Source organism: Camellia sinensis, chromosome 4 (assembly GCF_055761805.1).
Source record: "Camellia sinensis isolate YWXY chromosome 4, ASM5576180v1, whole genome shotgun sequence".
Lineage (NCBI taxonomy): Eukaryota > Viridiplantae > Streptophyta > Magnoliopsida > Ericales > Theaceae > Camellia > Camellia sinensis.
The window spans coordinates 42486438-42514212 of NC_138964.1; the positions used below are offsets into that span (position 1 = coordinate 42486438).

At 46.9% G+C, this 27775-nt stretch overlaps 1 protein-coding gene across 1 annotated transcript; it reads right to left on the reverse strand.

Annotated features, from left to right (window-relative positions):
• Positions 1 to 17014: 17014 nt before the first annotated feature.
• LOC145823314 (uncharacterized) lies at positions 17015 to 18145 on the reverse strand. The gene is made up of 3 exons (XM_082922883.1): positions 17832 to 18145; positions 17652 to 17750; positions 17015 to 17490 (listed from the first exon to the last, which is right to left on the reverse strand). Exons 1-3 carry the CDS (start codon positions 18114 to 18116, stop codon positions 17236 to 17238), a joined length of 639 nt encoding a protein of 212 aa, XP_082779009.1. The 5' UTR covers positions 18117 to 18145; the 3' UTR covers positions 17015 to 17235.
• Positions 18146 to 27775: the final 9630 nt, after the last annotated feature.

Below are 27775 nucleotides of genomic sequence, written 5' to 3' on the forward strand. Positions count from 1 at the left end.
AACCGATATCAAAGTTCAGGAGAGAGTCAGAGAAAGAGACAGAACTATGAAGGTCGTCGGATGCCGTTTAATGCTAAGAAGAAGGCAAATGTGGGCAGTTCCAGTAACTCAGATCGGGATGGAAATGCTAAGCCGACGTGTGCGAGTTGTGGGAAGCCGCATCTAGGGGTTTGTCGCTGGGCGACAGGAGCCTGCTTTGAGTGTGGCGAGATAGGCCACCGCGTGAAGGACTGTCCAAGGGCAAGAGCTGGTGATGGCAAGAAAAATGGGAGCACCTCAGGCTCTGCACAAGGAAGCAACGCTGAAAGAACATAGATGAGACAGGGCAGAGTTTTTGCTCTAGTGCCAGGAGACACCCAGAATGCTGAAACGGTAGTGTCAGGTACACTCTCAATTTGCTCTCAAGTTGCATACGTCTTGATTGATTCGGGCTCTACACATTCTCTTGTATTTGTTAAATTTGCCGAGAAGTTGAACAGACCGTTAGAACCCCTTGGTTATTTGCTATCTGTATCTACTCCATCTAGGGGAACTATAATTATTGCATCCATAAATAGGGCGTGTGTTATGGTGATTGGGGATATAGAATTGTTAGCTGATTTGATGCCATTGAGCATGACTCACTTCGATGTCATATTGGGAATGGATTGGTTAGTAGCGCATTATGCATCCATTAATTGTGTTACTAAGAGCGTTACCTTGAAGACCCCAAAAAAAACCGAGGTCTTTTTCCAGGGTAAATGAGTAGTACCCCCACCCTACTTAATCTCATCCATGAAAGCCTATAAGTTGATCCAAAAGGGGTGTCAAGGTTATTTGTGCAGTATACTAAGTGATTTGAATGGAAGTGTTGAGTTAGCCGGCATACCAGTGTAGACGCGCCTGCGTGGGGCCCTTCGCTACAGTTCAGACTCGATTTTGTGTCGCGGTTCTTAATCTTGAACCAAAGAGTCCAAATCCGGCAAATCGTTTTGAGAAACAGATTTTTGAAAAGAAGTGCCAAACATGGACTGCTTTGCCAGATACAGAGTCGCCACCTAAATATTTTTTATGGGGAAATTTAGGAAACCCTGACTCGGTGCCGAAGGCCACATGTCCGTCATCACTGGAGTTGTCTCGGCTCGGGAGCTTGGGTACGATCAGGGAAGGTCAGCTATGAGCACCCCCTTTCGCCCGGTCCGAAGACCGGCCTCTACTAACCATGATATCCGATTTTGAAAACGTTATATGTTCTTATTCCAATTGTTAGCCTAGAATTACTATGTTATGCGCACAGCAAACAAGTATAGACTAGATTGCCTAATTTGAAAATAAGCATTGCATATCCATTTGTTTTAGAAAACACTTTGGAATTTGCTACTCGCAAGTAGGCTAAAATACGGATTTCAACGAGTTTCTCCAACTTAAACAATCTAACCTTCACCCACAGGCATTCAAACAATTTATCATATAAGCATTTAGCCGCATGGTGTAGACACCCCATTTTTGACCGACCTTAAGACTCAGACGTCACTGATTGAGCGCTTGGTGATGTTGCATAATGTGCTCGTTCAGAAGTTTCAGAGTTGCGGCCGTGAGCCCTGCCTCCGGACTTCTGAACCCTCTTTTGTACTTTGCCTCGGTTTGCGACCCAGGTTCGATTTTCTCAGTTTCTTTTCCTGAGGGAAGAGAGAGGTCCCGTAGACCATCTCTCAATGTCCGTAGGCTACATTTCATGGTCGTAGGCCATTTTGCTCATTTCGGAGTCCGGTTTCCGGTTTTTCGGGACCGTTAGCCGTGTGCCTCGGTTCGGGACCGCTTAACCATCTCCGTTTGCTCTGTTTTTTTGGCATACTTCTTATTTTCTCCCTTTTGAGGGACACTGGGGTCTGAGAAACCGACTTCGTAGCCGAACGCCACTTTCGGTGCATAACAGCCCATTTTCGGGACCCCGAACTGCGCGTTTTGGCCCCCGAACATTCGTTTTGCAACGGTTTTCGTTCATTCTTGGCAGGTACCTCTGTTTCATCACCGGGGAGGTCACTGAAGGGTGAGAGGCCAGTAATTGTTGCAGCAACCAGTTATACATCCTCCGACGCCCTACGGCGCCCGTTTTTCACACTTCCGGGCTAATGTTGAACACCTTGGGCCCATTTTCTTGAACTTTGAACCACATATTTGTGATGTACACACATGGGAGGACCGTAAAAGTTGGTGGCCGGCCATTAATGTTACTTGACCCTTTTGAACCCCTCCTTCCGGGCTAATGTTGAACACCTTGGGCCCATTTTCTGGAACTTTGAACCACATATTTGTGATGTACACACATGAGAGGACCCTAAAAATTGGTGGCCGGCCAGTAATTCCACCTGACCCTTTTGAACCCCTCTTTCCGAGCTAATGTTGAACACCCTCGAGCCACTTTCTTGGACTTTTAACCACAGGGTTGTGTTGTACACACATAGGAGGACACCATCTGTTGGTGGCCGGCCACTAAATCAGCTTGACCCTTTTGACCCCTAGCCGGCCGGCTAGGGGATGTGGCCGGCCGGCCACCTGCAACAAAGATACTTGGCCGGCCGTGATCCTCTCACTGTTCACTTTACAGCTGTAGGGCTTTATCCACCAGAAAATATCTTTATCCGGGGGATATTTTGTGGGGGAAAGTTTGTCTCCTTTTCCCCCACCTTTACACCCCCTTTTTGGTCCATATAACCAGCATTCCATATCATCTTTTGGGGTTAGAAAAAATTGTCTTCAAGCTCCCATACACAAATCCCTCTCTATCCCTCTCATTTCCTTGAAAACTTCCAAGTCCCTAATCACCATTTCTTCTACACCACCAAGCTCTACCATCACCACTTCATTTCCAGCAACAAGGAGGGCTTCTCAAAGGCTAAAGGAGCTGCAAATTGGTCCAAGAAGCAACAAAAGCTTTAGTCTTCAAGGGTGAGTGATATTTCTCCTCTTTGACCCTTTTTCTTGATCCATTTGTAAGCCCTTTATGCTTATTGTTTCAAGCTCCGGCCCTAACTGAAAGGGGCCTTATTTTGAGCTCATTTTCACTTTTCATTAAGGACTCAACCCTGTTTGAGCCCTCCATGATGCACTTGCTTCATTGATCCTCTTATATGTCATAATCTTGCATGCTATTTTTGGCCCATGAGTAATCTGTTTTTGAGCATGATGTAATCTGTGAATGTGCTTATTTTTGGCCCTTCTTCAACATTGTTGAAGGGCCCCTCACCATTTGATACCTCCATGTGCCACTTGTAGTTATATCCCTTATTTGGTCCCATTTTTGCATAAATTGGCAGCCCCCCTTCGCTTCTGTTTTTGGCTTTTTCACAGAACTGAAAGTAGCCTTATTTTGGCCTATAATTCATGTTTCATTAACATTTTTTTTCTGTTTGGTGATTATTTTGTATACTTCATGTTATAGCACCTTTTGAGCCTCAATCTTGTGCCATTTTTTTAGCATGTTTGTATATTGATTCGAGGCTTTCCATATACTGTAAAAATTTATATTTTTGGTCCCTCTTCAATGTTGTAGAAGGAAATTTTTCAGTTTGGATTTTTCTTATATCACTTTCTTCATTACCCATCTCTTGGCCCCTATTCTTGCATGCCATTTTTACCTTACCTATGCTTGCTGTTTGGCGATGTTTATAACTGTGAAAATGCCTTTTTTGGGACTGTCTAGCTTCTGTCTGTGCATTTCATGTCCATATTGTGCATGTTTGGCATAGCTATAGGCCATTCCGGGTGCCTAATGTTGCATTTCGGGACCATTTCAAGCTTCGGGAGTACTTTCGTCTCGTTTCAGGGCTGCTTTCCCCCACTTTTCATTGCTGAAATCCCATTACCATGTTTGCATATCATTTCCCATGCCATAGTTCGCATTCTACCATCGCCTCGGTTTGCGTGCCCGTGTGCACGCATTTCGAGGCACTCCATTTTCATCCACCGGCGTCCTATGTGAGTGTGGCTGAGGCTCTCTTATGTTGGTATAAGCCCATATCATGTTTTCATGTCATCGCATCGCATTCTACCATTGCCTCGGTTTGCGTGCCCGTGTGCACGCATTTCGAGGCACTTCTTTTTTATCCGTCGGCATCCTATGTGAGTGTGGCTGAGGCTCTCTCATGTTGGTATAAGCCCATATCATGTTTTCATGTCATTTGCATTGCATATGCCATCGCCTCGGTTTGCGTGCCCGTGTGCACGCATTTCGAGGCACTTCTTTTTTATCCGTTGGCATCCTATGTGAGTGTGGCTGAGGCCCTTTCACATTAGTGTAAGCCCATACCACATTTCCATGTCATTTAGATCGCATTCTGTCATTTTCTCGGTTTGCGTGCCCGTGTGTACGCAACTTTTCGGAGCTCGGCACGCTTTCCAAGAATAACTGCTAAACAGAGGCTAATTGGGGCATCCCGGTGGATTTCCGCGCAAGGCAACCCGGACATGCATCATCCATCAGAAGCAAGGCAGTCCCTGGCTTGCATGCCGGTTTTATTTATTTCCTTAGTTAATTTGTTAATTAATTAGGATTTTGTAATATTTTGGGACTGTAATATTCTTTTATTCGGGACTGTAATATTTGGACTGTATTATTTATTCGGACCCTCTGCGCGAGGGCACAACTGTAATAAGTGTGCGTGAGTGTGATGTATGTCTTCCAACCCCACGTCTTTCTCCCTTTTATTTATCCGCTTTTGATGGTTAGATTAGGGCATGTTTAAATTAGCATACAGTATGACAGCATGTTTGCATCATTCATCTGTATTGCATACACCGGGCTCGGCGCATCATACTAACTGCATTGTACTCTCAATTCCAAATTGAATACATGATATTTGTAGCATTTCATATGCCATCTTGGAATAGCCGAGCCTGTTATAGTTGCATTCTGCATGTGTTGCATTAGGCATTTCTGTATACTTAGGATCATGCATGATTTCTAATATAAGTTTCTATTTTGGCTTGGAGTACTCGGTAAGTTCTACGCTTTAGCATCCTTGCATGCGTGTGAGTGAATGCCATGAATAGCATGCTTACCATGAGGCTAATTTCTTATGTGATATATCTGCCTGAATGCCTGTGGGTGAAGGTTGGGTTACTTAAATTGGAATAAATCATCAAATGTTTCAAGCCTACCTGCGGGTAGCAAACCATTTTCAAAAAAAGCGAACATGAAATGTTTTCTTCCAATTCAGGCGATCCAGTCTATACTTGTATGCTGTGCGCATCACATAGTAACCTAGGCTAATAACCGGAATAAGAACTCACAATGCTTTCAAAAATAGATATCTTGGTTAGTAGAGGCTGATCTTTGATCGGGCGAGCGGGGGTGCTCACGAAGTGACCTTCCCCAATCGTACCCAAGTTCCCGAGCCGAGGCAACTTTGGTGATGACGGACACGTGGCCTTTTGGCACCGAGTCAGGGTTTCCTAAATTTCCCAAAATAAAATATTTAGGTGGCGACTCTGTATCTGGCAAAGCAGTCCATGTTTGGCACTTCTTTCAAAAATCAGTTTTCTCAAAACGATTTGCCGGATTTGGACTCTTTGGTTCAGATTTAGAACCGTGACGACAAAAGTCGAGTCCGAGCTGTGGCGAGGTCCCCCGCGGGCTTGCTACAGTTTCTGGCGACTCTGCTGGGGACTTAGAGAACTTGACTCGAACTCATGATATCTGTTTTTGACTACACTTGTGTGTTTCTTTGCATTGCATTTGCATTGGTGCGCCTAGGACACCGTGTTTGGCATCTGCTATTCTTGAACGGTTTGCCGGAGGCTTGTCTTGTCAAGGCATGACCATAAGGCTGACCGGTTGTGGGCTCTGCCAGTATGGGAACACAAACCCCGGTTTTACCGGGGCACCCTCTTTGACCATTCGACCTAGTACATATTCGGATCCATAGTGACTATTCCAAACTAGGACAAGTTGCTTACCCGTTTATAGGTTGTTTGAAACCGCTGCGTGCATAGTGAAACCCTAGTTCCCGACAAAATAGGACAGGGAAACCCTACCCCAACATAGGGGTGTTTTGGCTCTCACTTATCTGTTATGTGCTTTAGAGTGCGTCTCTACAGGAATACATGTATCAGTATATGAGTTTGGGCATCAGGCCTGCGGGCATCAGTCAAATATTGTCAGTATCAGGCCTGCGGGCATCAGTTCAGTATTGTCAGTATCAGGCCTGCGGGCATCAGTTCAGTACATGAGTTTGGGCATCAAGCCTGCGGGCATCAGCCAGTATTTGAGAATCGGTTATCTGCGGGTATCAGATTCTGTTTTAGGGGACAGTGATACAGGGATAATAATCAGTGTTTGAGGACAGTGTGTATTCAGCTTATCAACTGTGTGTTATTATGCCCGGCTGTGTGTCATGCATTTTATTTTAAGCTGTTATGCTGTCCGTTTATCTGTTTATTTATTTCCTTTTCGCTTTATTTATCTTTTGCTAGGGTCAGTTTTAGCACAATTGCTTCCAACCCAGCAGGCATTCCCCAAGCACTTTGGACACGAGGTCGTCGACTACATCGATCTGAGGATCTAATCGACGGACAGCCAGTGTTCCATTCTCTACCCCCTGTTACCAGAAGGAAGCAGAAAAAGCGTAGTGCATCTGAACAGAGATCACCAGAACAGTGGTTTCCCCCATCAGTGGACAGTCGGATTGAGATCCCCATTGAGACAGATCTGCCAGTAGTTCAGACAAATCAAAACAGTATGACGGCACCAACAGGAGTTGAGGAAATGATGCGCCAAATGCAGGAAACCATGCGGGCCATGCAGCAAGACGCCGTTCGCCGAGATGAACTCGCTAACCAACAGGCCGAAATTATGACCCAGCAGGCTGAGCTGATTACCAGACTGCAACAGCAGAATACAGCATCTGCTTCACACCAAATTCCTCCTCCGGCAGGGGCCCCATTACCTGAGCAGGCACCTACTGTTCAGAACGCCCCACCAAATGCCCAGAATGCCATGCCGAATATCCAAAACTTACAAGAGGACACGAATCTTCCAACGGGGCCAGCTCCGCCCCCGCTTCCACCACAACTGTCCAAGGTCCATGCACCCAATCGCCCCGACTCTCCCTTCGAGTTCGAGGTTGATCATACAGCTCTGAAATTGAGCAAACTGGAGAAGCTCTTTAAGAAATCCCAAGGGGTCAAGGCTATGCCGGATATCGAAGACGGATATACCGAGGAGGCCGTAACACTCCCCGATAGGTTCAAAATGCCACAAATCGACCGCTTTGACGGGACCGGCGACCCCATGGTCCATCTCCGACTGTTTGCAGACATCTTGCGGCTAATGGGCCTAACACGACCACAGAAGCTTTCACTATTCGGTCGAACCCTGTCGGGTGTGGCCGCCCACTGGTACGCAAAGTTACAAGATGAAGTGAAGAAGAATTGGGATGAAATGGCTAAGGCCTTTGTCACGCAATATTCGTACAACACTCAGATCGAGATCACAACCCGCGATCTCGAGACAACGAGGCAAGAGCCCAAGGAAACTTTCTCGGACTTTGTAATCTGATGGAGGGCAAAGGCGTCAATGATGACTTTAAGGCCCACTGACAAAGATCAAATCCGGATGATTGTGCACAATCTCCACCCAAAGTTGATGCAGAGAATGATTGTAGTCCCCTTCCCTACTTTCACAGATTTACATGAGATGGGGGTGCAAATCGAAGACGCAATGAAACAAGGTCTGTTTGACCACGACAGAGAACAACCGAGGAGGACTTTCAACCATAACAACAATGCGGGCCCGAGTGGCGCTGCAAATACGAGAGCCTCGGAAGTCAGTATGGTCACCACCACTCCCCCTCCCCCTCCAAGGCCCGTGGCTGCCACACCCTTCTCCGGCACGTCCGGAAGCAACACACAAACCAACAGATTCCAACCGCGAGGCCAAAGAGCCTTTACCCCACTATATATGCCCCTGACCAAAGTTCTAGGAATATTGATTAGAAAAAATCATTTGAAACCCCTGGAGCCAAAGCCATTACCGAATCCACTCCCCCCCTCTTATGACCCGTCAAAGTACTGCGCGTATCACCAACAACACGGTCACGACATCGACCGTTGTTACAGATTGCGTCATGAGATCCAGGATCTTATTGACAAACAAGTGATCGCGCCTCCTGATAAACCCAATGTCACAACCAACCCTCTCCCACCACATAACCAAGCTCCTCCTCCCAATAGAATCAATTTTATCCAGACTGGGGTCGCATCTTATGATCCTAGCATCTATATTACGCCCACCCACCTACCCAAGCCGGAGGTGCTCCTCCCCGATTGCACTAACTTCTTGTGCATGGTGGACATCTCCAAAACCCAACCAGAACCGATGGTGGTGACCGTCGAAGATAGGGCAGGGCAGATTTTGGGAGAGAATGAGATTGTTGAATCTGGGACTGGACAGAGTTTTGCTGGGGGAGCCTATGATCCAAGCGAGTACATCCTATCAACGAGCCGAATTGGGCTAGGTATAGAATTGCCAGAGACAGGAGAGCTATGCATGATCCGGGGGGATGGATCTAGGCTATGGGCAGATGATCTGACAGCCGTGGAGGAGGACTTTGCCAACCTACAATTTTTCGATGACCAGGAACTGGGGGATGTGTCAATCAACTGGTATGATTATGAGGGATCAGCGGAGGCCACTGGATGGCTCGAGGATCAACCAGATGCAGTGGGGGAAGCCCAACCAGAACAGAGCCCGGCAGGGGCAGAAGTATCAGTTGTGGCCGGAATGGCCGGAAGTCAAGTTATATCGCCGGAGAGCGCCGGTGCTAAGAATTCCGCTCAAGACATGGGCATTATGGATACGGGAATTGTTGAACAAACAGCTGTACTGATGCAGCTGGAACGAGAAAAGTTTGAGGAGGCTGAGAGAATTAGGAAAGCTAAAGGCCCTGAGGGGACTGAAAGTGCTGTGTGCACGAAGATAGAGAATGCTGCGAGCATGTGGACAGGGAGTACCGCGAGTGCAACTAAACCGGAGCCAGACAGGTGTCTGTTGGCTGCCGACGGAATGTGGTGGGAAGACGATGACTTATGTCTTGCCCACACGGATGAAGACTGGGGAAATAATCAACCGGATGACACTTGGTACCTCGATGAGGTTAACCACATGACGAGAAATGGGCGGTACTTCAAACCCCCGCACCTGGACCAACCCGAGGCATCCGGGAAGGATAGAGAAGCGGAGAAACAGAAGGAGAAGCAGATTGAAGAGGAAGCTGTGCTGAAACAGTTAAAAAAGATACAAGCAGACATCTCCATCTGGGGACTGCTAATGGCATCACAAGTACATAAGGAAGCTGTCCTATCTGCCATGGACAAGTCCAAACTCTCCATAGACACCACGCCTGAACAGCTGGTTGGGCTGGTTTTTCCGGGAGGAGGTTCCCCGGCATTAACCTTTTCGGACAAGGAACTACCGCCTGAGGGCACAAGTCATAACAAACCTCTCTATATTTCTGTGGAATGTAGAGATAAGTGGATACCGGTGGTACTTGTTGATACCGGGTCTGCGATTAATGTCTGCCCAACCAGAACGGCATATGCAATCGGGTTGAAACCCGTGGACTTCGTCCCAACCACCCAAGTGATCAGAGCATACGACAATACCAGCAGAGAAGTGATGGGGACTGTTAAAATTCAAACCAAGGTTGGTCCAGGACAACACAGCATCGAATTTCATATCTTGGACGTTCCCGCAACCTTTAACCTACTTTTGGGGCGACCGTGGTTGCACCAGGTCAAAGCAGTCTCTTCCACTCTACATCAGATGCTAAAGTACCCTCACGGGAAAGGGGTAGCGATCGTTTTTGGGAATTCATCAATCCATCCGCCGCCGGAAGTGTCCACACCTGTCTTGGAGATCGAGCACGGCACGGAGGATGTGTTTTTGTCGGGGTTCACTTTGGCCAAGGCTCAAGTGGTGCAGAATGTCATGGCTGTGAATGAGGGTATGTACGTTAGTGCTCAATCTATCTACCTCATGAACAAGCTAAAACATACTCCCGGGATGGGATTAGGGAGAAGCGGCCGGAAAGGCGTCTCAGTGTTGGCCGAAGTGCCACACAACCCTCACGCCTTTGGACTGGGTTATCGGCCCACCAAAGAGGACTGGGTGAGGAAAGGAAAGGAAATGGCCGGAAGGGCCAGGGCAAAGAAGGCCGGGAAGCCATTTGAGTTAATGCATAGGCCCATCTGGGGTACCCTAAACGGACGCTTCGTCCGGGAGGGAGAAGATTTTCCATTCTGCGGCTTCCCGGAGCCATGGCTAAACGCGGTGGGGAAGCGTGTGCCTAGTTTTGAAATCTTCTTCGACATACAATTATCTGGGGATGACGTTGCCGAAGCGCAGACAGACCCACCAACTGAGGATGAGCAGTGTAGAACAGTGGATCCTGAAAGCACAGAGCTTGAAATGGGGGTAGCACTGGCGTGTCTACTATCAGATCCTCCGATCGGCCAAGAGTGCTTGGGGGATAACTCTTCGGTTTCTATGATTGGAGATGAAGTAGCTGCGGGCTTTCCAGCGCCGATCTTGGATGCATCTATCGCACCTTCTCTCATCTGGCAATATGAAGAAGGCTTTTTATCTAGCAGCTCCGGGTCAGGTAGTGAGCCGGAATCTGATTCTACCGAATCTTGTGCGTCGGAACCAGATTCCAGCTCGACTGAGTCTGAGTCCGGTATTCCTGGGGGTGATAACCCGGATGCCACAGTCCTGTCTAGGTCGTCATTTTCATTTTCTTTCGAGTCTGTTGTAACAGAGGAATCTGACGGCTTGGAAATATTTAATGAGAATGATGTGGATGTGGTTTCTGAGTATTTTTCTGTGCCTTTGATTTATTGCTTAAATCAGGATTTTCGAAATTTTGATGAAAACAACGAGGGAGAAATTCCCCCAGTTTTGCAACGATTAATTGATCAAGAGCAGGAAAGATTTGTTAAACCTTTAATGGATGAAATCACTACTGTGAATGTTGGTACTGAGAAGGACCCGCGGCTGGTCCAGATCGGGTCCACGTTGTCTTCGGAGGAGCGCGAGCGCTTAGTCGCTTTATTAAAAGATTTCAAAGATGTTTTCACGTGGTCCTACGAAGACATGCCTGGAATCGATCCTGAGATTGTACAGCACCGGATCCCTCTTGATCCCGAGGCCCGCCCTGTCAAACAGAAACTCAGAAGGATCCGCCCGGACTGGGCCCTCAAAATTAAGGAAGAGGTCACCAAGCAAATTGACGTAGGGTTCCTGCTGGTATCTGAATACCCAACTTGGTTGGCCAACATTGTTCCGGTGCCAAAGAAGGATGGCAGAATTCGGGTCTGTGTAGACTTCAGAGATTTGAACAAGGCCAGTCCGAAGGACGACTTTCCCTTGCCACACATTGATGAATTGGTGGATTTCACGGCAGGACACGCCTTGCTTTCATTTATGGATGGTTTCTCAGGCTATAATCAGATAGTAATGGCACCCGAAGACCGGGAGAAGACTGCGTTCACTACCCCGTGGGGTACATATTGTTATAGAGTGATGCCATTCGGGTTGAAAAATGCTGGAGCTACGTATCAACGGGCAGCAACTACAATATTGCATGATATGATCCATAAAGAGGTCGAGGTGTATGTGGACGACATGATTGTCAAGTCTAAAGATAGAGAGGGCCACTACACCGCCTTACAGAAATTCTTTCAAAGGATCAAAGAGTTTCGGCTGCGACTGAATCCCCAGAAATGCACGTTTGGTGTTACAGCAGGGAAGATGCTAGGGTTTCTGATTACACAAAGGGGCATCGAGGTCGACCCTTCCAAAATCAAGGCCATCTTAGAAATGCCACCACCAAGGACTGAAAAGGAGGTGCGAGGCTTTCTGGGTAAAGTGCAATTCATAAGACGGTTTATTTCTAAATTAACCTTGACTTGTGAACCACTTTTTGGTCTCCTGAAGAAAGGAAAGAAATTCCAATGGGACGGCCGATGTCAAGCAGCTTTTGAGCAGATCAAAGAGTACCTACAGAACCCACCCGTGTTGTCACCACCAGAGCCGGGGAGACCGTTGATATTGTACCTTTCGGTAACTGAGACTACCATGGGCTGCATGCTCGCGCAGGAATCAGAAGACAAAGTGGAAAGGGCCATCTACTATCTGAGCAAAAAGATGCTAGATTACAAGACCCGCTATACACCGCTGGAAAAGGCTTTGTTTGGCCTTGGTATGGGCTACCAGGAAGCTGCGGCACTACCTGTTAGCTCACTCTGTAATGTTGGTTTCACGTTTGGATCCCATCAAATATCTTTTCGAGAAACCAGCACTTACGGGTAGGCTAGCTCGTTGGCTGCTGTTGCTCTCCGAATTTGATTTGAAGTATGTAACGCGCAAGTCTGTAAAAGGAAGAGCGGTAGCGGAGTTCCTTGCCGACCACCCGGCTGAGGGGGATGAAGCAGTTGAGTACCTATTCCCAGATGAAGCCATTCTGCACGTTGAAGATGAAACTTGGACGATGTACTTTGATGGAGCGTCAAACCAGTATGGGTACGAGATAGGGGTGTTGCTGATAGCGCCTGATGATTCCCGTATCCCTTTAGCATTCAAGCTCCGGTTCAAAGTTTCCAACAATGAAGCAGAATATGAGGCATGTATTGCTGGCCTGGAAGCCGCCCTAGAACTAGGGGCAAGACGGTTGGACGTCATTGGGGACTCAAACCTTGTTGTGTCTCAAGCAAAAGGAGATTGGAAAGTCAAGGAGGAAAGGATGATAATCTACCACCAAACCTTGGATTTGTTAATTCCTCGGTTTGAGAAGCTAAATTTCACCCACCTCGTAAGAGAGAACAACAGGTTCGCAGATTCACTAGCAACTCTATCTTCTATGATAGACATCCCGTCCGGAGTCCGGATGCGTCCAGTCATTATTGATCAGAAGTTCGTGCCAGCATACGAGTCGATTTCCGCCATAGATGAGGTTCAAGACGGCAACCCCTGGTATTACGACATCTGGAACTTCTTGGAAAAGGAGGCGTATCCACTAGGGGCAAATGCCAAGGATAAGAGGGCCATCAGAAGAATGGCTGCTCAGTTTATCATCTGCGGGGGTAAGCTGTACAAAAGGGGTCATCTGGGAATGCATAAGCTCTGTGTAGAAGCCGAAGAGTCAAAATGCCTGATGGAGGCCATCCATGGGGGAGAGTGCGGAGCACATATGAATGGGGTAATGCTGGCTAGAAAGATCCTCAGACAAGGCTACTACTGGTCAACCATGAAGGGGGATTGCATTAGTTTTGTTCGGTGATGCCACAAGTGTCAAATTCATGCAAACCGCATGAACATCCCGCCGTCAAAGCTGTACAACATGACTTCACCATGGCCTTTTTCAGTCTGGGGAATTGATGTGATCGGAGCTGTTACCCCAAAGGGGTCAAACGGGCATGAGTTTATCCTGGTAGCGATAGATTATTTCACAAAGTGGGTCGAGGCCCAATCATACGCGGTGTTGAATGCGTCGCACGTCGCAAAGTTCATTAGAAACAACATCATCTGTCGCTACGGGGTGCCAAACGAGATAATTTCAGATAATGGTTCCCACTTCAAGAAAGAAGTGATAGACTTGTTGGAGAAATACAATGTGGCTTTCCATAAGTCATCTACATACAGGCCGTAAACCAATGGAGCGGTCGAGGCCGCCAACAAGAATATCAAACATATACTGCAGAAGGTGGTGGGAACCTATCGAGATTGGCCAGACAAGCTGCCATTTGCTCTGTGGGGCTATAGGACTTCAATCAGAACTTCTACTGGAGCGACTCCGTATTCATTAGTCTATGGAATGGAGGCTGTTCTACCCATCGAGATTGAGGTTCCATCGTTACGAGTATTGGCTGAGTGCCAAATAGCCGAAGCAGATTGGCAGCAAAGCAGATTCGAAGAACTCATGCTCTTTGATGAAAGAAGGCTGAAAGCACTGTACCACATCCAAGGCTATCAACGCAGAATTGCCCGGGCTTTCAACAAAAAGGTTAAGTCCAGAAATTTGAAAGAAGGAGATTTGGTGCTCAAAGACAACCGAGCTCCCATCCACGACCCAAGGGGCAAGTTCAAACCCAATTGGACTGGTCCTTATATCATCAAAGCTATCTGGTCAGGTGGAGCTGTGGTTCTGATGGATCTAGATGGCTTGGAGTTCTCACAACCGATCAATATGGACAAGTTGAAGAAATACTATCCTTGAGAGGCTCGTTAGGCCGAAAACCCGAAAGGGCGACCTAGGCAAAAGTCAGAGCACAAAAAATTAGAAAATATAAAAACCGAGCTCGCAAGGTTGAAAACCCGCAAAGGGCGGCCTTGGCAAAAGTTAGAGCGCAAAAGGAGAGTGAAAATACTCGAGTGAACCTTAGCCTGAACTACGTAAGGCTTGATTCCTATCTCTGGGATACGTAGGCAACTTCACCTTGAAGTTCAGCCATAAATTTTTCCCCGATCAACTTTGTCCATTTTGATCATCTCAGTCATCTTTATCCATCAGCATTTATCGCGATCTCCGGTACAGTGCTGTTCAGACTAGGGGCAACTTTCCGTTGCCGTGCAGTGCCGCATTGTTCGTCAGACTAGGGGCAACTTTCCAGTTGCGGGGATCTGGGGTTGTGCGTCTCAGTGACAGATTTTCGGCGTGTGCAGTTCTGATCCGCATCGAAAATGATTTTGAAAAGTTTTAATAAAAGTTGACTTTGTTCAAATTAATCTTTTTACGACTAAGACCATTTTTGGACCAAAAGCGGAAAATTTTCAGTACCACAACCTTTAATTTCATTGATTTCAAAACAGAGTCCTCCTGCTCTTGCATTACAATCGAGGTTGCTTTTTAGTACATTCATAAAGAAAACTTGAAAATACTAATAAAGCAATAAATTTGAGGCATAGTTGAATCAAGTATCTCTGCGTCCCCTCCCAGAGCTGGACGAAGCATCTGATGCCAAGCTAGGCCCAACCTGTGCCTCCTCATTGAGCCAATCCAAGCACTCATCGGACAAAGTGCAACTGAAAGTGGAAGCAGGGACCAGGAGCTCTCTAGTCCTCCATGCTGTGGCATATCGGGCAAGCTATGTACCCCGGACCGGGAAAGCAGCTGGGTACTCAATCCCCTCCGGTGGGCAGGTCTAATCATGACCAAACTGACGCAGGAACCGGAACAGAAAATAAAATACGCAGTGGGTTAGACCAATCAATTGGATCCCAATCAGCCGGGACATACTTTAGCTCATTGCCGGGAGGTTGAGCCAAGGACAACGCCAAGCAATGCCGTCTGCAGACAAATTGCACATCCAATCAAACCACCATCTTTCGTCAAGAGCATTGACTAGGCGCTGCCGAAAGAAGTAGCCTCGAGCTGAATAGGCTGGGCAAGAGTCCACAACCTGCAACTTGTCCATTAACCATACCTAGGGGAGGGATGGAAAATGAGAGAATAAAGAACAGAGAGATGTACGATGAGAGAAAAGTAAGACAAGGGTTTTGTGAGAAAAACCGAGCCTGAGGGTCGAGTGATGTGAGCAAATATATATATGAGGACGGGTGGGAAACATTACCTGCAGCAGCAGTGGACTCCCAGCAAACTTAGTCGCCTCCCGGCGATAGACAGAATCTAAGCCCATCAGTGTCTCGGCCAAGGTCATGGCAATACAGCTCTTTCCTTCTCTCAAGCCTTGGGCAACTTCAATCAGGCGAATGCTAGCTCCGCCGAAGCCCGAGGAAAGCAGAAAATGAGACAACAAACACAAGCAGAGGGCGTGTTGCCGAAAACCCTACCAATAATAGTTGCTGCGGTCACCGGCGTCGGAAAAACGATGGATCAAGCCGAGGATGTCCAGTTCCCCACTGCAGATCAGAGATCGAGCGTCATGCGCCGTGAGCCCACACATCCGCCCTAAAGCCTGGGTGTGGCCAAAACGGAGCTGGGGCAAGATCACTTCAGAGCATTCAGACTCCATCAAAACCTGAAAATCTTCGAAAGTGGGACATACCTCTTGGCCGCCGAAGCTAAAAACGTGCGTCACTGGGTTCCAGAACCTGGCCGCGGCATGGAGAAAAGGGAGATGTAGCGGAGTACGGCTCAGCGTGAATAGTGCATTCAAACCGAAACCCCGGAAATTCAGCTTTTCCGAGCCATCTAGAGAAGAGATCCAAGATGTGACATTTTCTGCGAGAAACGCCTCCATCTTTGTCTAAAACTAAGATGAAATGAATGTTCCCGAAGTTGGGGCTTTTATAGAAGGAAAAACACTATTCACGGGGACACGTGTCAAAAATTAGTTGGCTGCAGGAATAGATGGCCGGCCGGCCACCTTTTTTGGCTGGCCAGCCATTCTCTTTTTCAAAAAATGGCCGGCCAGCTGTCTCTCTCCATAAGATTGGCCGGCTGGCTCCCAAAGGTAGCCGGCAATGCTGCAGTGTATCTCCTTGGCCCTGTTTTACTCTTTGAGGGAAAGTTTCAAGCATTTCCATGCAACGGGAGAGTCAAAGGCCTTCATCTCCCTCCGTTTCGGATGCGTTCCGGTGTCCAGATCGTCAGAAGTACACTCTGTTGTAGTTTTGTTTATCGAGTTGTTGTTTTGCTTATCGAGTTGTTTGTCGAGCGGACGTGTTTCGTGTTTTCGAGTTATTGCTCTCTGTTTAAACAATCTTTGTTTAAATCTTGTTTATTTGCGTTGTCAACGTTGTTGCATTTTGCTTATCGAGTTGTAAACTTCCTAAGGTTCTGTTATATCTTAGTAGGTTGAGTTGCTTAGTTTGTTGCGTCGGTTCACTACCTGACTTGGCGATTACACAATGCGCATTCCCATTCAATTTCATTTTTGTGCAAAATAAAATGATGCGATACGATGCTAAAGTTTAAAATACAAATACCTTTTCAAAAGCTGTTTCATCCCATCATGCTTTACAACAAACAAAGGTACAAGTTTTACAAAAAAAATAAAACTGCCTAACAATGTGCAAAGTGCTACAAACTACTAGCAGAAAGGAAAATAAAGCAGGAAACGGCAGCATCAATGTCCTCGGGAGCGGGAATGAGAAGCACTCCTCATCCTCTTTTGCGGGACAGCCTCTGCACCATCATCATCATCTGGGTCAGAACCGTCGTCCTCAGGATTCCCCTCTGCCTCGTCCCCACTCCCCGGACCAAGACCGGAGCCCTCCTCCTCGGCAGACGTCTCGGACTAACGATCTGTGGCCTCCTCCTCCTCCTCCTCCTCATCAGGCTCCGCCTCTACAACGTGAGCCCTGCGTCTGCGGACAGGCCCTCCTCGAGCTCCGCGAAAAGGCCTGGATGGCCTAGCTCCTCGGAAAGGCCTGGATGGCCCAGCTCCCTGAGAAGGCCCAGATGGCCCAGCTCCGTAAGAAGACCCAAATGGCCCAGCTCCCCAAGGGGACCCAGGTGGCCCGGCCCGCGGCGGAGCATATACAGGAGGTATCTGAAAATGAAAAAATTCAATACATCAGTTCAAATATGAAAATCAGATGCGAGTACAGTATATGAGTGGGGTGTGTGTCGAATGTGCTCTACAATGCAGGAGAATGCTTAAAACCAATGTGTCATCAGAAATATGATAAATACAAGAAAGATAAACGGTACCTGCGCACCCATAGCGGATAGATGTGTCTCTCTCCGAAGGACCATGCCCTCAAGCGAGGCCATCACCCCGAGAATCTCGTCCACATACTCAACCGGAGGCTGCAGATACAAAGGCAAAACTATCAGTAAAGGAATGAATGTCTAAGTACCCGACTGATAAATCAAAACTGTAAATCATACCGGTGGCGAATCAGGATCCCTGACATATCTATGGTCAGGAAGTGGAGGCTCTAGCGGAATCGGGTAAGGAGTCCCGAAACGCCATCCCGTCAACTCGAACGGCATGTCCGGCCATCCAGGATGAGGATAGGTTGGAGTAACCGGAGGAACCGGTCTACCCCCACCTCTAGATGCACCAGCCCTACTAGTAGAAGGGGCGTCTGTAGCCCGAGCCCGAGCCTGGCCTGAGGATGACATACCGGCAGGCCTCATCATCGGGATATGAGCTCCCGTCAATGGAGGCATCAAATATATGTGACGGTAAGTGGCGTAGTCCCCCCCTCAATATATAGTAAAGCATCACTACCCAGCATGGCGCCGACTACCTCCGAGTAAGATAGCCTGTCAGCAGTCCGCATACTGACTGGGGGTACTACGGGAGGATCCTGAGAAAGATACCCCCATACCTGACGTAGAAAGCGTTCCCCCAGAAACCATGCCCTGCCAACCGGCCCTTCGAGCAAGACCCTATACTGGGAGATGTCCGACCCTCCGGTATACTGAAGTCGGAGACCATCACCCAGGGACACCCAGGGCTGCCATGTGATCTGCGGATGATAAATGCATAAACTAATCAGAAATCGAGAATATACAGAGCAAATCAAAGATGAAAATGAAAGGAACCGAAAGTTCTGAGGTACCTCTGAATGTCGCACAGTGTCAAAGTACTGTCACAGGTAAAGGAGGGTCTCTCGAGGTCTCGGCCGGTGCGGGCCCTCGAACACTAGTGAATACGGGGTCATGGGAAGCCCTGCCACCTCCAACTCTGGGGCTAATGCTGGGAAGTATACATAGACCCATAGCTGAGAAAAGTAATGCAGAATGTAAGTACGAAATGCTGAGAGCAAAATACAGACTGTAAAAGTGCGCTGTGTGTGCAATGTACAAGTAATGAAAAGCAGAAATGTAAATCAAGGGGACAGAAAAGTACCTCCCAGGCTCTCCAATAGCCGCCAAGTAAATCGCCCCGCCCGCGGGAGGTCGCGCTCATATAAAAGTAAAGGGTAGCCCGGCCGGCGCCACCCCAGTCATATCTACTAACCTGTGATAGGTCAACCAGAGCGCTCAGCAGATATAACCCGACTGTGTTCCCTCTATCGGCAAACAGGGTAGTCCCGAAGAGGAACATAAGGAAACCACGGGCGTACTGCTCCGTCTCCTCAGGAGTCTCGGGCACCATCTCTGCCCGCCGGAAGTGGGAAGAGAACCAAGTGTATCGGACTCTCCCAGAAACCCTGTCAACAGGCGGGCGAGCCCCTAATAGATATGTCCAAGCGGCCTCCCACTCGCCCATGTCCTCGTCATAGGGGATGGACCAACCTCCTATGTCCAGGCCAGTCAACACAGCGAAGTCCAGAGGCGTCATGGTCATGTCTCCAGTGGCAGAGAAATGAAAGGAGTTGGTGGTGTCCCACCACCTCTCTACCAATGCCGCCATCAGTGTCCTCCTGGCAGGACAACGTGACAACCCAACGCAGAATGGCCCGAACCCTGCCAAGTCTACTAAATCTCGGACACCCTCCGGGAGCTCAGTGTACCAGTCCCGCGCGATGGTGGAACCATACCCCCGCACACTGCGAGAACCAACCTGCATTCAGAATGAATACATGTGTCAGTATGAAATGAATAAGCTGTGTGCCAATAAAGTGAATGGGCTCTATGCCAATGAAATGAATGGGCTGTGTGCCAATGGAATGCGTGAGCTGTGTGTTCAAAGTGTGATGTATGAGCTGTCAGAAAATTTAAAGTTTGGGCTGCGTGTTCAACTTTCTATCAGTGTGAGCTGCGTGTTTACTATTCTAAACTGGGCTGCGTGTTCAGAAAATTTAAAGTTTGGGCTGCGTGTTCAACTTTCAATCAGTGTGGGCTGTGTGTTCACTATTCTAACCTGGGCTGCGTGTTTAGAAAATTTAAAGTTTGGGCTGCGTGTTCAACTTTCAATCAGTGTGGGCTGCGTGTTCACTTCTAACCTGGGCTGCGTGTTCAGAAAATTTTAAAGTTTGGGTTGCGTGTTCAACTTTCTATCAATGTGGGCTGCGTGTTCACTATTCTAAACTGGGCTGCGTGTTCAGAAAATTTTAAAGTTTGGGCTGCGTGTTCAACTTTCTATCAGTGTGGGCTGCGTGTTCACTATTCTAAACTGGGCTACGTGTTCAGAAAATTTAAAGTTTGGGCTGCGTGTTCAACTTTCAATCAGTGTGGGCTGCATGTTCACTATTCTAAACTGGGCTGCTTGTTCAGAAAATTTTAAAGTTTGGGCTCCGTGTTCAACTTTCTATCAGTGTGGGCTGCGTGTTCACTATTCTAAACTGGGCTGCGTGTTCAGAAAATTTAAAGTTTGGGCTGCGTGTTCAACTTTCAATCAGTGTGGGCTGCGTGTTCACTATTCTAACCTGGGCTGCGTGTTCAGAAAATTTAAAGTTTGGGCTGCGTGTTCAACTTTCAATCAGTGTGGGCTGCGTGTTCACTATTCTAATCTGGGCTGCGTGTTCAGAAAATTTAAAGTTTGGGCTGTGTGTTCAACTTTCTATCAGTGTGGGCTGCGTGTTCACTATTCTAAACTGGGCTGCGTGTTCAGAAAATTTAAAGTTTGGGCTGCGTGTTCAACTTTCTATCAGTGTGGGCTGCGTGTTCACTATTCTAACCTGGGCTGCGTGTTCAGAAAATTTAAAGTTTGGGCTGCGTGTTCAACTTTCAATCAGTGTGGGCAGCGTGTTCACTATTCTAATCTGGGCTGCGTGTTCAGAAAATTTAAAGTTTGGGCTGCGTGTTCAACTTTCTATCAGTGTGGGCTGGGTGTTCACTATTCTAACCTGGGCTGCGTGTTCAGAAAATTTAAAGTTTGGGCTGCGTGTTCAACTTTCAATCAGTGTGGGCTGCATGTTCACTATTCTAATCTGGGCTGCGTGTTCAGAAAATTTAAAGTTTGGGCTGCGTGTTCAACTTTCTATCAGTGTGGGCTGGGTGTTCACTATTCTAACTTGGGCTGCGTGTTCAGAAAATTTAAAGTTTGGGCTGCGTGTTCAACTTTCAATCAGTGTGGGCTGCGTGTTCACTATTCTAACCTGGGCTGCGTGTTCAGAAAATTTAAAGTTTGGGCTGCGTGTTCAACTTTCAATCAGTGTGGGCTGCGTGTTCACTATTCTAACCTGGGCTGCTTGTTCAGAAAATTTAAAGTTTGGGCTGCGTGTTCAACTTTCAATCAGTGTGGGCTGCGTGTTCACTATTCTAATCTGGGCTGTGTGTTCAGAAAATTTAAAGTTTGGGCTGCGTGTTCAACTTTCAATCAGTGTGGGCTGCGTGTTCACTATTCTAATCTGGGCTGCGTGTTCAGAAAATTTAAAGTTTGGGCTGCGTGTTCAACTTTCAATCAGTGTGGGCTGCGTGTTCAGAAAATTTAAAGTTTGGGCTGCGTGTTCAACTTTCAATCAGTGTGGGCTGCGTGTTCACTATTCTAACCTGGGCTGCTTGTTCAGAAAATTTAAAGTTTGGGCTGCGTGTTCAACTTTCAATCAGTGTGGGCTACGTGTTCACTATTCTAATCTGGGCTGCGTGTTCAGAAAATTTAAAGTTTGGGCTGCGTGTTCAACTTTCAATCAGTGTGGGCTGCGTGTTCACTATTCTAATCTGGGCTGCGTGTTAAAGATTTTGCTGCGTGTTCAACTTTCAATCAGTGTGGGCTGCGTGTTCACTATTTTAATCTGGGCTGCGTGTTCAGAAAATCTAAAGTTTGGGCTGCGTGTTCAACTTTCAATCAGTGTGGGCCGTGTGTTCACTTTCGAATTCGGGCTGTGTGTTCGACAAATCAATGTTTGAGCCGTGTATTCACCTCTTAACTAATGTGTACTGTGCGTTCGCAATTAATTAACGAGCCGATTGTTCAGAAATTCGAATGTTTAAACTACGTGTTCAGGATGCAAGCAAAGTACTATGTCATAAGCTAAACTGCGTGTTCAAAGGATGGCAAAGCTGTGAAATGTACGAAAAATGCAGAAAGTAAAGTAAATACCTCTCGGGCCTCATGAGAGAGGTGATGCTCGGGCTCTCAGAGAAGCAAATCCCCAGGTGCTCGCTCGTCAAAGCTAGTGAAGTGACGGAAGACGGCACGAGGGAGGACATGTGCTGGCGGGTTGTACCTCCCGGGAATAAAAGGTCGGGTCCTCGGGGGCAAAGTCATGGTATCAAAATCATCTCCGGCACCTGGAAAACCTCCGCCGTGGGGAGAATTACCCGCCATTTTCAGAAGAATCTGCAAAAGGAGCAAAAATGAGCGAAAATGAGCCAAAATTGGAAAAAGTCAACAAAAGTCAACTCTCGGGAAATGAAAAAGTCAACAAAAGTCAACTCCCGAGAAAATCTTCCAAATATTGAGACAAACTTACCTCAAGTGGCGAAAATGAGAAAAGAAGCTCCGAAATCGAAATTTAATCACTTCAAAGTGCTTGAAACTGAATATTTTTGCGGAAACAATTTGCGTGGGGCGTTGGAAAACGCGTATAGAACTCAGATCTGGAGAAGAAAGTGGTATAGGAGGCAAGAAAGGAGAAGGTCTCGGCTGCCTTATATAGGCTCAAGGTCTTGGATAAAGAAGCATGAAGAAAGGAGGTGAAAAGACCAAAGTGCCCTCGGATTTGGGCATATGGCCGGCCGGCCACCTTTTCTAGCCGGCCAGCCATTTCCTTTTTGGAAAACCGGCCGGCCAGCTATTTGCTTTTTGGAAAACCGGTTGGCCACCTCCCCCTTCCCATATAACCGGCCGGCCATGTCCCTCACAGGCTCACCTAGCTCCTTGCAAATTTTGAGGAAGATCGGAGTTCCCGGGACCTGAAAAAGTTCAAGAAAAGTACACTTCCGGTCGCGAAATTGCTCCGTCGGAACTTCGGCTTCAAGATCTGACATGTGTCTCATCATCATTCATCAAAATCAAGGTGTATCCTTTTTGAATGAGTTGTAGCCCTTCCAGGAAGTGGATCGGAGGCCGTGATTGAGTCGCCTTCGCCGAAACGCGCATTTCCGTACTCGTTATTTCATGACAAATGAACACCCTGATTTATGCTCGTTTTGTACTATCATGCACATAACTTGCATTCTCATGCGCATACTTGCATTTTTATGCACATTTCTTGATATTGGCATACCTCTATGCTTGAGCATGCGTTGTCACGCATGTTCTACCCTTGCATTGCGATGCATTCACTCACCGGCACTGCGTGTGTCAAACTTCCAGAATCGCATTGAATATATGTTGGTAGCATATTGTACTTGTTGCAATTTCTCTCTTTTGCAGGCACGATATTGTATGTACGGTTCAATTGAGACTGGTGCGACCAGACGAATCGCGCAGGTATCGTATCTTCTCCGTGTGAGACGTGGCGGGGATTGAATAATCCTCCGCATTCTTAACTACATGAAATGTAGTTGTTGCTTTGCATTCTTGCTTAAAACTGTTGCATCTATTTGCGAATACTTGCTTCATTATAGCTTGCTGCATTTGCATGATCATTGAGTTATGTTCGGCTTCTTGCATATCGCTTTGCATTTTGCCCCCCCTGCCTGCGGGCCTGCCTGCGGGCACATCTCTGTTTATCTTGTACGTTTGTCTAAGTCTTCGGCCTTGTCAAAAATGGGTCATCTCTGGGCTTTGACATTCACTCCCGTCACTTGTGACTTTTGAGTTCTGTCAAAGAGGGGCAACTGTAGACACCCCATTTTTGACCGACCTTAAGACTCAGACGTCACTGATTGAGCGCTTGGTGATGTTGCATAATGTGCTCGTTCAGAAGTTTCAGAGTTGCGGCCGTGAGCCCTACCTCCGGACTTTCGAACCCTCTTTTGTACTTTGCCTCGGTTTGCAACCCAGGTTCGATTTTCTCGGTTTCTTTTCCTGAGGGAAGGGAGAGGTCCCGAAGACCATCTCTCAATGTCCGTAGGCTACATTTCGTGGTCGTAGGCCATTTTGCTCATTTCGGAGTCCGGTTTCCGGTTTTTCGGGACCGTTGGCCGTGTGCCTCGGTTCGGGACCACTTAACCATCTCCGTTTGCTCTGTTTTTTTGGCATACTTCTTATTTGCTCCCTTTTGAGGGACACTGGGGTCTGTGAAAGCCACTTCGTGGCCGAACGCCACTTTCCGTGCTTAACAGCCCATTTTCGGGACCCCGAACTGCGCGTTTTGGCCCCCGAACATTCGTTTTGCAACGGTTTTCGTTCATTCTTGGCAGGTACCTCTGTTTCATCATCGGGGAGGTCACTAAAGGGTGAGAGGCCAGTAATTGTTGCAGCAACCAGTTATACATCCTCCGACGCCCTCCGGCACCCGTTTTTCACACTTCCGAGCTAATGTTGAACACCTTGGGCCCATTTTCTTGAACTTTGAACCACATATTTGTGATGTACACACATGGGAGGACCCTAAAAGTTGGTGGCCGGCCATTAATGTTACTTGACCCTTTTGAACCCCTCCTTCCGGGCTAATGTTGAACACCTTGGGCCCATTTTCTTGAACTTTGAACCACATATTTGTGATGTACACACATGAGAGGACCCTAAAAATTGGTGGCCGGCCAGTAATTCCACCTGACCCTTTTGAACCCCTCTTTCCGAGCTAATGTTGAACACCCTCGAGCCACTTTCTTGGACTTTTAACCACAGGGTTGTGTTGTACACACATAGGAGGACACCATCAGTTGGTGGCCGGCCACTAAATCAACTTGACCCTTTTGACCCCTAGCCGGCCGGCTAGGGGATGTGGCCGGCCGGCCACCTGCAACAAAGATACTTGGCCGGCCGTGATCCTCTCACTGTTCACTTTACAGCTGTAGGGCTTTATCCCCCAGAAAATATCTTTATCCGGGGGATATTTTGTGGGGGAAAGTTTGTCTCCTTTTCCCCCACCTTTACACCCCCTTTTTGGTCCATATAACTAGCATTCCATATCATCTTTTGGGGTTAGAAAAAATTGTCTTCAAGCTCCCATACACAAATCCCTCTCTATCCCTCTCATTTCTTTGAAAACTTCCAAGTCCCTAATCACCATTTCTTCTACACCACCAAGCTCTACCATCACCACTTCATTTCCAGAAACAAGGAGGGCTTCTCAAAGGCTAAAGGAGCTGCAAATTGGTCCAAGAAGCAACAAAAGCTTTAGTCTTCAAGGGTGAGTGATATTTCTCCTCTTTGACCCTTTTTCTTGATCCATTTGTAAGCCCTTTATGCTTATTGTTTCAAGCTCCGGCCCTAACTGAAAGGGGCCTTCGTTTGAGCTCATTTTCACTTTTCATTAAGGACTCAACCCTGTTTGGGCCCTCCATGATGCACTTGCTTCATTGATCCTCTTATATGTCATAATCTTGCATGCTATTTTTGGCCCATGAGTAATCTGTTTTTGAGCATGATGTAATCTGTGAATGTGCTTATTTTTGGCCCTTCTTCAACATTGTTGAAGGGCCCCTCACCATTTGATACCTCCATGTGCCACTTGTAGTTATATCCCTTATTTGGCCCCATTTTTGCATAAATTGGCAGCCCCCCTTTTCTTCTGTTTTTGGCTTTTTCACAGAACTGAAAGTAGCCTTATTTTGGCCTATACTTCATGTTTCATTAACATTTTTTTTCTGTTTGGTGATTATTTTGTATACTTCATGTTATAGCACCTTTTGAGCCTCAATCTTGTGCCATTTTTTTAGCATGTTTGTATATTGATTCGAGGCTTTCCATATACTGTAAAAATTCATATTTTTGGTCCCTCTTCAATGTTGTAGAAGGAAATTTTTCAGTTTGGATTTTTCTTATATCACTTGCTTCATTACCCCTCTCTTGGCCCCTATTCTTGCATGCCATTTTTACCTTACCTATGCTTGCTGTTTGGCCATGTTTATAACTGTGAAAATGCCTTTTTTGGGACTGTCTAGCTTCTGTCTTTGCATTTCATGTCCATATTGTGCATGTTTGGCATAGCTATAGGCCATTCCGGGTGCCTAATGTTGCATTTCGGGACCATTTCATGCTTCGGGAGTACTTTCGTCTCGTTTCGGGGCTGCTTTCCCCCACTTTTCATTGCTGAAATCCCATTACCATGTTTGCATATCATTTCCCATGCCATAGTTCGCATTCTACCATCGCCTCGGTTTGCGTGCCCGTGTGCACGCATTTCGAGGCACTCCATTTTCATCCACCAGCGTCCTATGTGAGTGTGGCTGAGGCTCTCTCATGTTGGTATAAGCCCATATCATGTTTTCATGTCATCGCATCGCATTCTACCATTGCCTCGGTTTGCGTGCCCGTGTGCACGCATTTCGAGGCACTTCTTTTTTATCCGTCGGCATCCTATGTGAGTGTGGCTGAGGCTCTCTCATGTTGGTATAAGCCCATATCATGTTTTCATGTCATTTGCATTGCATATGCCATCGCCTCGGTTTGCGTGCCCGTGTGCACGCATTTCGAGGCACTTCTTTTTTATCCGTCGGCATCCTATGTGAGTGTGGCTGAGGCCCTCTCACATTAGTGTAAGCCCATACCACATTTCCATGTCATTTAGATCGCATTCTGTCATTTTCTCGGTTTGCGTGCCCATGTGTACGCATTTCGAGGCATGTCATTCTATAGCATTGTGTATGTTAGGATTGTATTTTAGTTGCATTTCATGCATGTCATGCTTATTACATCGTGTTCGGAATAGGAGTTAGCCCGGACACGGGAAACGAGGTACATTTCGTACTCCGAGTGACGGAATGTGTCTCAATTTCCTAGTCACCGACACTCTGGATTATCCATGATGGAGTTAGGTTTTAGCTGTATTTCCATGTGCATTCATCCTATATTGAGTTGTGCATTTCGACTCCTCGGCCATCATGCCTCGGTATGCGTGATTGGTGGCACGAGGATCGAGACATGCATATATTTGTGAAAATACATTGCTATGCCCCTGCTCTCTGTTGCAGCAAAACGAAGAATCAACAACTTTTCGAAGCTCGGCACGCTTTCCAAGAATAACTGCTAAACAGAGGCTAATTGGGGCATCCCGGTGGATTTCCGCGCAAGGCAACCCGGACATGCATCATCCATCAGAAGCAAGGCAGTCCCTGGCTTGCATGCCAGTTTTATTTATTTCCTTAGTTAATTTGTTAATTAATTAGGATTTTGTAATATTTTGGGACTGTAATATTCTTTTATTCGGGATTGTAATATTTGGACTGTATTATTTATTCGGACCCTCGGCGCGAGGGCACAACTGTAATAAGTGTGCGTGAGTGTGATGTATGTCTTCCAACCCCATGTCTTTCTCCCTTTTATTTATCCGCTTTTGATGGTTAGATTAGGGCATGTTTAAATTAGCATACAGTATGACAGCATGTTTGCATCATTCATCTGTATTGCATACACCGGGCTCGGCGCATCATACTAACTGTATTGTACTCTCAATTCCAAATTGAATACATGATATTTGTAGCATTTCATATGCCATCTTGGAATAGCCGAGCCTGTTATAGTTGCATTTTGCATGTGTTGCATTAGGCATTTCTGTATACTTAGGATCATGCATGATTTCTAATATAAGTTTCTATTTTGGCTTGGAGTACTCGGTAAGTTCTACGCTTTAGCATCCTTGCATGCGTGTGAGTGAATGCCATGAATAGCATGCTTACCATGAGGCTAATTGCTTATGTGATATATCTGCCTGAATGCCTGTGGGTGAAGGTTGGGTTACTTAAATTGGAATAAATCATCAAATGTTTCAAGCCTACCTGCGGGTAGCAAACCATTTTCAAAAAAAGCGAACATGAAATGTTTTCTTCCAATTCAGGCGATCCAGTCTATACTTGTATGCTGTGCGCATCACATAGTAACCTAGGCTAATAACCGGAATAAGAACTCACAATGCTTTCAAAAATAGATATCATGGTTAGTA

Bases quoted from the DNA above. Each gene is read 5' to 3' on its own strand.
- LOC145823314 (XM_082922883.1), bottom strand. From the start codon at position 18,116: ATGCCTCCATTGACGGGAGCTCATATCCCGATGATGAGGCCTGCCGGT. The intron at 17,751-17,831 runs GTATGATTTACA...TTGTATCTGCAG, and splicing joins GGGATCCTGATTCGCCACCG to CCTCCGGTTGAGTATGTGGA. The intron at 17,491-17,651 runs GTACCGTTTATC...TTTCATTTTCAG, and splicing joins TATCCGCTATGGGTGCGCAG to ATACCTCCTGTATATGCTCC.